The sequence below is a fragment of the Sinocyclocheilus rhinocerous genome, unplaced genomic scaffold (genome assembly GCF_001515625.1).
Source record: "Sinocyclocheilus rhinocerous isolate Xijiao unplaced genomic scaffold, SAMN03320098_v1.1 scaffold3546, whole genome shotgun sequence".
Classification (NCBI taxonomy): domain Eukaryota; kingdom Metazoa; phylum Chordata; class Actinopteri; order Cypriniformes; family Cyprinidae; genus Sinocyclocheilus; species Sinocyclocheilus rhinocerous.
The window spans coordinates 79,628-91,723 of record NW_015636527.1 but is presented as its reverse complement, the minus strand read 5'-3'; the positions used below and the strand labels follow the sequence as shown (position 1 = coordinate 91,723).

The 12,096-nt window shown below is 36.5% G+C and overlaps 1 protein-coding gene and 1 pseudogene across 1 annotated transcript in view; both read right to left on the bottom strand.

The window, feature by feature from the left end:
* The window catches only part of LOC107747788 (transcriptional activator GLI3-like), a 264,979-nt gene that overhangs the window by 174,867 nt on the left and 78,016 nt on the right, over positions 1–12,096 (bottom strand). The window contains exon 3 of the mRNA XM_016562379.1: positions 1,297–1,539. Coding sequence (XP_016417865.1) covers positions 1,297–1,539 — 243 coding nt within the window. The remainder of the gene's footprint in view (positions 1–1,296; positions 1,540–12,096) is intronic.
* LOC107747789 (thiosulfate sulfurtransferase/rhodanese-like domain-containing protein 1 pseudogene) lies at positions 8,856–9,261 on the bottom strand (annotated as a pseudogene).

Sequence of the window (12,096 nt, the reverse complement as noted above, 5' to 3'; positions counted from 1 at the left end):
TGACACTGCCTCCCGCATTAAAACACTCTCTGCCTATTTCTCAGTTTTTCTGTAAAAATAAAGTGGCAGATTTGCTGAGGTGGTCAGGCTTTTATTAGTCAATATGTGGTCTGATGGGTTAGATTGTAGTTGACCTTTGTGCATTAAGACGGACGGACCAAAACTAGACCAACGAAGCACAGGGCTGCTAATGAAGTGGTTTAAACAAACTGTGATACAGTAAATGGTTTTGTGAGAGAGAACAAAGGTAAGGGCATTTCATTAAGTGCTATAGATTAAAACTACACCGTCAAACACAATTCAAAGCCAATTTATCGAAAATAAACAAGCCATCACATTGAATCCTCGTCCATAGGTGATGGTCAGGCAATGGTGGTCTGCAAAATGAACCTCTTAAAAGGCTTTGACTAGCCTCATCTGTCTCTCTCTCTCTCTCTCTCTCTCTTTATTTCTCTCCTTTACCATATCCTGTCCATTCACAAGTTCTCACTCTCTTGCTAAGAGTCTCTCATGATTATTATAAAAATGATGGGGGAGAATGGTAGGCCAAACAAGAGAAAGAGAGAATATGGAAAAGAACAGGGGGGTGGGGTTGACTGCTTTCCTCTCTGTGGTGCTTTGATCATGCCGCTGATGAGTGAGACTAGAGTTGTGTGCTTACACTCTGCCCCTAATGAGGGAATTAGGGAGCAGAGAAGATCGTCCCCCATACTAACTTCCCCTCTGAAAAAAATTAAAAGGCAAGCAAGAGCGAATGAGAAAGAAAGGGCAACTAGTCAACTGTCAGGCCCAATCAATCCGTTAGCAGCTTTGCCTTTCGCCTCACAGAGGAGAAAAGTTAGTGTGCTAGCTCTGCGCCAAACATTCGTCCTTGAGTTGTATGTACCAACAATATTTACAGTCTATAGGGACTTGGTGTTCATGGTGACTCTCTTATGCAAAACACATTACTGAGACAGCATAAATTCTATATGAATAGGCTTACCCAAAAATGTAAAGCAGGAGGCAGAAGATTTTCAGTAAGTAACAAATCAAATTTCACTTTGTTCCTCACACACATTTCATGTATATAACTTTCTTGTCGCTGTCTATTATTTGTTACATAGAAAGCAGATAGGACATTCTCCTAAACATAATTTTTTTTATTTCACATATTTTGGGTGGACTATGCCTTTAGGATAAAAAAAATATTTTAGGATAAAAATACAACAATGTATAGATAAATTGGAACCAAAAAATTAGTGAGTAGGTGTTTGTCCCGATATGGCCAAAGAACATGACAAAGTAGTAACTCACTATAGTGAGGGTCCAGGTATCCATTGTGAGGGTCCATGGCGAACAGTGTCCCCCGATAGGGCAGGGTGTGGTCCACCAGGTGGGGCAGAGAGCTGTGAAGCTCTTTCTTCACTAATGGGGGGCGGTCTTCTGTAGAGGTGAATGGTTCCTCACTCAGTTTTCCTGATACGCCCAGAACCATGGCCTGCCCACTGATGGCATTACACCTCTCACGATGATACGGGGAACCTGAACTGTCATCCTCTAAATAAGAGAGAAATAAAAAGAAAGAATATTAGTTCATTTGTATTACTTTTTTTATTTTATTGATATATTTTTTATTATTATTATATATATTGTTAATTTTGCATTTTGAAATGTACAGAGTACAAAGAGGACATGAAATAATGTGTTGTTGATGTGTGCTCATGACATACATGCCTGTGACAAAAAAGAAAAAATCTATTTAAATTAAACAACTCATTTTAAGCAGTTATAGATAATTTGATCAATTTTGAGTTATATCATCTTACAGCACAATCTAGTTATGGCCTAAATCAGCAGTTCTCAAACTTTTTGACTTCTCAACCAATTGGCCCCCCAAACACAATATTTAAAGCTGCTTATTTTGAAACCTTATTTACATAAACTGGCAGTGGCAATATATTAAAATAATTCAATAATTCAATTACAATGCGTGCATAATTATTCGGCACATTGATATTCTTTCTTCACAAATGGGGGTTAAGGCATAACCATTGGACAGCGAAAAGCTCATTGGGTCAGCAGGGTTAGAAAAAAAAACAGGTGGAGAAGAAAAGAGACATTTTAACTGCAAAAATATTAAAAATTAAGGTGAAGAATTAAGTGTGAAACCATCAGGAACTATTTAGTCTTCCAGCCAGATTCTGGAAGATAAATTCTTGAAAGAGTGGTACAAGAGAATGTAATGCTGGTCCTTCAAGAGTCACTCTCAACTTATCTGTCCATAAAGCCTATAAAAAATCAGTCTTCATGTATTTCACAACACTTCAGCATGTTATTCTTATTAAGTGAGTAATTAAATTCTTAATTATTTTCCAGTTAACATGTCTCTTTTCTTCTCCACCATTTTTTGTTTCTGACCCAGCTGACCCAATGAGCATTTTGCTGTCCAATGCTCATGCATTAACTTTTCAAATTCTAGTATTGCATTAGTATTGCATCCTTCTCATTGGCATTTAATAATTGTTGACTTTTAGTCTGAGTTAAATCTCTTTTTTGGTTCATTTTATCTGTAAAAGAAAACCTGCCTAATAATTATGCACACCTGAATATAAGGACTTTTTCACTTCCAGCCTTCATGGACAATTATATAGCACTTATTAATGATCAAATACAAAATTAATAGTAGTTATTAAGATTGATGTGGTTTGGAATTGGTAAAATGCAGAGGCGGACAAAGTACTCAACTCCATTACTTGAGTGAAAGTACAGATACTGCTGGTCAAACATTACTCCATTCATATTGACCCCAAGGGCCTTAAGTGTAAACAGGAAACGAGGACCATTTTTAATGTAGTCCTACAAGAGTGATTACTGATAAACTGTCTGAAAAAAAGAAAGTCACGTTTTAGAGAAGAAAAAAATCACCCACTGACTTTCAAAGCAGAGTAACGACTTTCTACTTCGTGGACCTTGATAGAAATGTAGTGGAGTGAAAAGTACAATATTTGTCTTTCAAATGTAGTGAAGTTAAAGTCATAAGTTCCCAGAAAAAATAATACTCAAGTAAAGTACAGATACTCAAAAAGTGTACTTAAGTACAATACTCAAGTAAATGTACTTAGTTACTGTCCGCCTCTGGTAAAATGTGCTTGGAAAAAATATGATCAGAATATCAATGTGCCTAATAATTATGCACGCACTGTAAATTCAAAATTTCCAGAAGAAGATGTATCAGTTTCAATAACTGAATGTTCTTCAGGGTTTACACTGTTTCACCAATTAACGGACATGACCTTTTTGGCAATTTGTGATTATATATATACTATATATAAACTTGTTGTCAGACCTTAGCCATAATATCTGTCACTGTTATATAAAAAACTAACCTTGTAGATAGTACTGCAATAGGACAATTCATAAGACAGGTCCAAACAAACCTACAGACAGACAAACACAAATACACAGAGACTCATAGGTAGACAGACCCACAGACAGAGGCAATAAATGCCGAACAAGTCTGGTCACGCTAAGTCTGCTAACGTGTGTTTTAGGGAGCTCTTTATGGGTTTTGTTTGCAAAGCCTCCAGGGCTTGGCCTCTTCCAGGCAAATGTGCAGGTTCACAGCTTCACACAAAAGCAATGGAGTGTCTCTGTGTCTGTGCTTGCCACATTCTGTGAAATAAAACAGGCCAACATTCAACATCACAGCAGCAGTCAGGCAAGGATTTCCCACAAGCTTGCTCTCTTTCTCTCTCTTTTTTCAAAGACACAGAATCCCATTGAGAGGGCAGCTGAGTCTATTCCCTGCATTCCAAATTGCCCATTAAATGGCCTCATGGGTAGTATCAACACCCACAAGCTATCCACCTTCTCTCTCTTTCTCTTTCCTTCTCTCCTTCCCTCTACCAGTCTTTTAATGCTGTCCTCGCCGCTCTCCTACACACACACACACACACACACACAGAGAAAGAGAAGTACTTTCCCTATTTCTCTGTCTGCAAGTAATTTGTTCTGGCGGGCAAAGTTGGACTTGTACCCCACAGGGACAGAGTCTCCAGTGGTCAAAAATGGGGCAGAGAGAAGCAAGTTTACAGGGCTTTGCAGGGTTTACAGGGTTTAGTGTTTGATCTTTGTTGAAGACACACAACCCATAATCTGACCCAAACTAGGACCTCTCAGGCTAGAAAAAGGAGTTAAGCAGCCAATAATTCAGTGCTTTGGAAAAATCCTCTACCACTCCATACACTTTCACTGCTGAATAACATCACTCAATGCTTTTTAATCTTAAGGAGTTCAGTTCATAACTGCAGCTGTAGGGATCAATGAGGTCACCAATGATGTCATTTAAAGGGACAGTGACAATTATGTCATTATTTGCTCACATTAATGTCGTTTCAAGCTCGTGTGACTTTCTTTTAGTGGAACGTGAGAGTTAATTCTTGAAGACTGACAAAAATAAATAAATAAATAAAAACTCCATAAAAGTAGTCCATACAGAATGTGCACACAGTACAATCAACGTCTTTTCAATCATACGAGACCTTGACCCTAAAAATCTTGACATTTACCCTATTTTTTTCCTACATGGGTTTTGACATAAAATTACTTTGTAAACTAAACACAAATACTTTGTATATTTAATTCTTATTGTGAAGAACATTTAATAATTTAAAGAACCTTATTCCACTACACAAACCCTTAACTGCAATGGAGAGGTTCAATGAATATTAAAGGTTCTTCATGGAATCACAGATGCCAATAAAGAAACAATGTTACAGTGCACATAATTAAATTAAATTAAACTGAGACATAATTATGTTGCTTTAGCTTATTTTAATAAATTAAATTCAATTAAAATATTTTTTTAGTGGTATACTTTTTATGGTGCTTTTGCGTCTTTTCTCCTTTTGTGTTTCACATCAAAAATAAAATCATACAAATTTGCTACGACATGAAATTATCTATGAAAGAAATGTCATTTTTTGATAAACTACCTCAGTCACATGTGCAGAGAAAAATAAGACAAGCCCATCAGATGCTGATATTTACATATTTCTGTATGAAAGCATTTTAAAAACTCAAAACACATTTTTTTAACAAACTTCTAGACCAGGCATCCTCAAATAGCGAACCACAGTCCAGTTCCGGACCCAGGCTTGGTTCCAACCGGACCACGGGACACAACAATGGTAGCACCATTTCTACAGTTTAAAGTGAACAGCGCATCAAAACAACAGAGCAATACACACCACAAGCGCTCAGGGTTTATGGCAATGGTTTTTGCCATTTTGCCATTCAGTTCCGACCGTTCCAATAAACAAGACTTTTTTCATCTACATTTAAACTTTTTAATCAGCATGCTGAGAGTTTTTATTATTATGCACATTGTTTGCTTGTTTTTATTAGATCCTTATTTTAACAAAACATAATAATGGTCCAGACTTCAAGAGGAAAAACCTGAACCCCCATAAAGTATATTTTCTAAGTAATATGGCCTTCTGCCATACATAGTCTTACCTTTTAATATTCATATCCAATTGGGCTCAACTGCTTTTTGTGTGTGTCTGTGTGTGTGTGTGTGTGTGTGTGTGTGTGTGTATCACTGCTTTGGCTCTCAGGCCTAATGTCCTTATTTTGACTGTTTTGGATTTTTTTTTTTTCTTTTGCAAAGCTGCCCAAATGGAAATTTATATCTATTCGTATTAATATTATATCTATTTATATCTAAGTATTGTCCAGACCTCTGCTGGGAAAGAAATATAGAGATTGGACTTCTTGGAACTTTAATTGATTACCCCTGTTCTAGACCATATGACACTATATGATTTGCAAAGTAAAAAGAGTGCAGGCCTTGAGAAAGCCTGCAAGATCCACTCTGACAGAATAAATGGAATCAGTGAGTGCTGGTGGAATGGAGTGCTTGTTTTTTGGCATGGAAGAACAGTTGTGGCTCAGGTCATTAAGCTCAAACTGTAAGCCTCCTCCAATTTGGAAGAGTTTATCAGTTTGCTTGTGCTGCTCTAGCTGCTCTAGCTGCTTCAAAATCTCTCTGAAACTCTGGCGTGGAAGTACGCAGCTGACGCCAACATCCCATAGCGCTGAAGCTAAAGTTAGCGTTTGGTCCAGCATGCTGTGCTGCAGCTAGGAAAAAAACAATTAAAACTGTGAGGATTAAAGATTGTATTCCACATATCACCACAGAATACACTTCACAAACAATCATGATAAAGAGCATTCAAGATTCCTTGAAAAATTACAGCATCAGTTACGTTATACAGTAAGTCTTTAATCCTATACTGCATAGCCAGTGATCTTATTGAAGGAATAATAGCACTTATATAGTTAAAGCAGGATTAATAGGCCTGCTCCCATAAAACCACAATATTAACATAAAGGGATTTAAGTATCATTCTGTTACTGTCCTCAGACACACACGCACACACATGGATTTGAAGGACGATACTGCATTATGGGTGTATGAAAGTAAGGGAATGAACAGTCCTCACAAAAAATTACTTAAATATAATGCCTATTTCACATGTGTAACTTTACTTTTTACATTAATGTAAGTTTACAAGCTTATAATATGTCAAAAGCTAATTTTAAATTTCTCAGTCTGCATGAAGGCTTTTTGTTCCCTCATTTTTACTAGAGCCTGAATTCTTTCAGCATTTACAATGGCTATCGTTCAATAGTGACACAAGTGACACACCACCCGTTATCCTCATGAACAGAGGGTTACGCTAATTGAGATGTACTTTTTCACAGGCCCAACACCGTGGCTCTGCAAACAATCAGAGGCAGAAGGTCAATAGCCTCTTGGATCACAGACAGTAGAAGAGTGACATATCTGATAATCTCTCTCCTTCCATCTCTTTTCATTTACTCCACATCTTCTCTTTATTATTATCCTCTAATCCAGTGCCAGATTTAATTTTCTTACCACTGTTGTTCTCCCTGTCCCTGAAAAAATGTCATTGTTCAAAGGTTTCTTTTTCAAAGCTTAGAAAATGTAAAGGACTCATTTAAGTGGATGCACTTATGTAAGTATCAGCTTCTTTTCAAATGTTTCTCCTAAAAGGAGAAATATAAACAAAAGAGACAACTGTTGTCAGATGTAACGATTCAGTCCACTGAAGGCGAGCGTAGTGAGAACCCAAGTGCAGTTTTATTTACAGGTGATCCAAACTCCAAACATAATCCAAACAAGATACACAGAGTTGACTTGACTTGACTTGACTTGACTTGACGAGGCATGAACAGATTTGACGAGCATACACAAGGCAGAGATACATGAGGGCAAGGGAAGCATGACACTGACAGGGACCATGACCAACTCAAAAATAAAAGACATGAAAACAAGAACAAGAAACACAACCCAAAACACCACATTACATCAGACCGTAAGAGTATGAAGCTATACATTGAATTTGGATATTATATCAGATAATTTAGTCTTTGAATTTGGCATGAAATTTTGAGTTCATATTGAAAACTTTGAATTTGATTGCAAACGTTGGTTCGTTTTCTATGTAAAAAAAAAAGTTGACTTAACTCAATAAAAAATAAGGCAACCTATCACAGTCAACTTGTTAAGTTAACTCAACTAGCAACCAACAACTTAAAAACTAGATCTTCTACATGAATAAAAGGCAGTCTATTGAATTTTAAAAGATCTGTCAGATCAACTAAAGATTATTTAGCAATCCTCTTTCATGGCTTGTTTTCAAAGCCCACTACATAATATGGGTAGTATCTGCCTCTTAAAACTAAAGGCAAACATTTATGTTGATAGACAAATGTATTAAATCAAGAAGTTGAAATGACATGCACATATACCTCAACACACGATTCTCAAACATGGTGAGGATCAACAAATGTTAATTCAGTAAAAATATGAACTCTGATCCATATGATCCAGCAGCATAAATTAAGCCAGTAAAATTTAAAACAATTATAATATTTTAATAATAATTATCACAAAATGTTTTCAAGCTGCAATGCATGCAGGGAACTTGTTTTATAAACAAATACTTGAGTATCTACTTGAGTAACAAAACAACTTTTGCTAGCGACATATTTTGAGTTTTCGGTAACACTTTATAATAACTGCACGCTATGGATCATTAGTTAAGCATTAGTAAACAATTAATTCATCATTTATAAAGCATTATCCCTACATTAATAAACATTAGTAAACAGTTTTTAAGTACAGTTATAAATGTTTTATTCTTCATTTATAAGCATATCTATAATGTGTTTAATAATTGTATTTTCTTTATTAAAGATCAATTTATCATTTCTAAATTATTACATTATTTATAAACCCGTTATTTAGGAGTTGTCAGTGGTTCATAAGATCATTTAGAATGTGTAAGTTAATGATTAATAAACTATTTAAACTTACATTTATATATCTTATTATTTGACATATAGTAATAGTGTTAATAAATGCTTTATTAACAGGTATTCCTACTACAATTCATGATTAATTCAGGTAGTTATAAAACATTTAGTAATTGTCAGATAACTATTTTTGTGAACTCATCTAAAGTGAGGACTACTTATTCCTCGTAAAGCTTTTACAGAGATTTAGAGGCTCAGTTATCTTCTAAACAGAAAAAAGGAAACAAACACATTCAAGATTAAAAAAATTAAACTGTACCAATGTACACTTGATTTATAATGAAAAATAAACCTCTTCAATGTCATTACTTAAGTTTATTATTTAATAAGTTTATTAATCATTTACTTACACTTTCTAAATGATCTTATGAACCACTGACAACTCCTAAATAACGGGTTTATAAATAATGTAATACTTCATTTAGAAATGATAATTTGGTGTGTTTTTTTTGGGGGGGGGGCCCTGATTTAAGCTGGAATCTTCAAAGTTTCAGGAGTTCTGAGGATTGTCACTTGCCTCCTTTGTCTGACCATTCCTTGTGGCCCCCAGCATAATTATAAGCATTCTTGAAGCCCAGGCCTCTGGCTTTCTCTGTGGCAGCAGCTCTGTGTCTCCCCATCTGACAGTGGAAAACCAGTTCCGAGCTGTCCAGAGACGGCTTAACTACGCCAAACTTGGACTGGAATTCAGATGTGTCCAAGGACATGTCACTTTCTACATTTTCCACTGGGATATGGATGGAGCCAGGAATACGCCCTCTATCTACCTTATCTTTACTGCGGACATCCACAACAAGCCCTGAACCCTTCGCCAAGAGAGCTTTGAGATCACCGTAGGAAATCTCCTTATCGCTGCTTGCCATGTTGACGTTAAGACAGGTGGTCAGACCTTTACTTCCTTATTTTGGTCATTAATAAAGTAAGAAAATATAATTATAAAACACATTATAGATATGCCTATAAATCAAGAACAAACCATTTATAGCTGTATTTATAAACTGCTTACTAATGTCTATTAATGTAGGGATAATGCTTTATTAATGATGAAATGACTATTTACTAATGCTTAACTAATGATTCATAGCGTGCAGTTATTATAAAGTGTTACCGAGTTTTCTTGTTCAGTTCAAAATAATAAACTGGTTCCTCCTACTAAAAATCCCTTTTTACATTTGTTAGAAGAATATTTGTTGATTTTTTTTAAATGTAGAACAATTAGAAGAATTAGGAATTGCAGGAAAAGCTCATTTTATTTTTGCTCATTAACCTTCCTGGAGTTACAACTAAGATATGTCCGTACTCTTTTGTGTTTTTTCCTTCATACGGGACTATAAAGATGGACGGATCTCTAACAATTTAATTTAGGTTTGAGTTCATATTGAAATCTTTGATTTTGATTGCAAACTTTGGTATCTTTGCTAATCTGAGCAAAGTTTGAGACATTTCTGAGATCTCTTCTTTAACGCTACAGAAGAAACATTTAAGGGCTCTTTTCTAAGGAAAAGATTAATCTAAAAAGCAGATTTTAACATAAGAAAAAATCTCCATTTGCTCTCAGTTTAATATCATTAAAGAAATAACTGAGATATTAAAGTACTCATTTGTGGTTTCTCCTTCCTAAGGGACAATGAAAGGGGATGGATCTCTAGCAATTCATTTAGGCAGCTTCCTTATAAACAAATTTTTACAGACTTCAAAAGTTTCCTGCAGACTTTTAGATGAAGGTGAGTGTGCTATTGCACTCTGGGCTCAGTGAAGCTCTGATGTTGGGATTGCACATGTCAGGAGGCAGATGAGAAGGATTTCCCTGGCCCTGACCATCAACCCTTCTCTTTTATTGCCTCAGCATTCTTTTATTCCTTTTGTGTTTTTGGCTCCACCATTGCTCCACAGATTCACCGGTCTATTCACTTCGACACAAGCTCGTTCTCTGTGGACTGGGGGGAAAGCACGCTCCAGTGGAAAAAAAAAACAGTGCAAAAGAGGGGAAGAGAGAAGAAGAGAGAGGAAAAATGATTGTGCTCCCTCACTCTCTCTGTAGTGATTGAATTTCTTAACATCTCTTCAAAAATCTCTTAAATGCCTGGAGGCGAGAGGAAGAAACAAGCTAATGGTGGATAGGGAGCACTGAACAAATTTCAGAGCCCTTTCCTGCTTGCGTTTGAGGTTTGAAAGCAAGCGCCCTGCCTTTCAAGTTTCAAAGTCCTCCTTTCTCCCATGGTGTCACTGAAGGATTTGAAAAGAAGGTAATTGTGCTCACTGCCGCCCTGATCAGAGGCACACGGCCCAGGCTCTAGTATTTCACCAGCTCTCAGTACCACAGGAATAAACTCAGCAGTTCAGCTTCAACTTTCTATTCCTGGCTCTCTCTCTCTCCTGTTCTTTGTGTCTCTTGATCTCTGTCTCTCACGTTTATCCACTCACTTTCCCTGAGTCTTGATCTCTGCTTCTCTCTCTACCCACTGGATCTCCCTCTTTCGTCCCCAATGTACAGTACATGGTTTTCCTCCGACAATCTTTCTTCCCTAATTCCCCCGCCTCTTTCTTGCTCACATCTTTTCCACACTGTTTCTTACATTTTAAGGCAAGAATTGTAAAGTCTGCTAGAAACCTTCGAAAAACATAACACTTTTTTTTTTTTAATTGTATAGATGTTGTATAGGAAATTGTAGATTACCTTTTTTCTACTCAAAACTCGAGTAGTTAGAGGTGAGGTGTATACTGTCTGGATGTTAAAATACACTGTGGCACACTTTCAAAATATTGATCTTTTTGTTTAAGAAACACAACCAGCCCAACTTAGCTCAGCCATTAGTAAAATAAATAGATATTAATTAACAAATTTTTTTTCTTAGTTTTTTCCATTTGGCCTAGAAATTACACACTTCACCTTAAATGTACTGTTAAGCCCCATGATTAATTTTAGTAAATTAGTTTATTCTGTCAGGGTTATGTCACTTTGGACTAGTTTATTCGTAGTTTTGTGACAGAACCCTGACACTCCTGCCATGTTTTCATGTGAGCGCGCAGCCTCAAGTGTGCTCGAGCCGTGCGCTCTTTTGTCTGTGTGCCTTGTTTCTTGTTGGAGCGTGGTGTTTGGATCCCGGCACTCATGTCTTGTTCTAGTTTCGGTTTCGTGTCGGGGTTCAGACATTCGCTCTCCATGTCTTGCTGTAGAGCGTGCGGTCTCGAGATCGCTCGGGCCGTGCATGCACTCTTCTGTCCGTGTATGTTGTGTCTTGTCTAGCACGCAGTTCGTGTTTGGCCGCATGCCACTAGCATAGCCAGAAAAGAGACTCTAGGTGTGCATCAGAAAAACTGGGTGTGCCACATTTCTTGTCAGATTAATGTGCAAAAAAAAAAAAAACTCTGCATATCACTAACGTCACAGAATAGACTGGGCTGATGTGTAAAACTATACTCAGGCTTGCCACATAACCATCAAACTATATAAAATATAATACACTCAGGATCGCCAAGTCAAGTCACCTTTATTTATATAGCGCTTTTAACAATACAGATTGTGTCAAAGCAACTTTACAGTATTAAATAGGAAAATAGTGTGTCAATAATGCAAAATGACAATAGTAAACACTAAATTTTCAGTTAAAGGCAGTTCATCATTGAATTCAGTGATGTCATCATCAGTTCAGTTTAAATAGTATCTTTGCAATCATTTGCAATCAAGTCAACGATATCGCTGGAAAT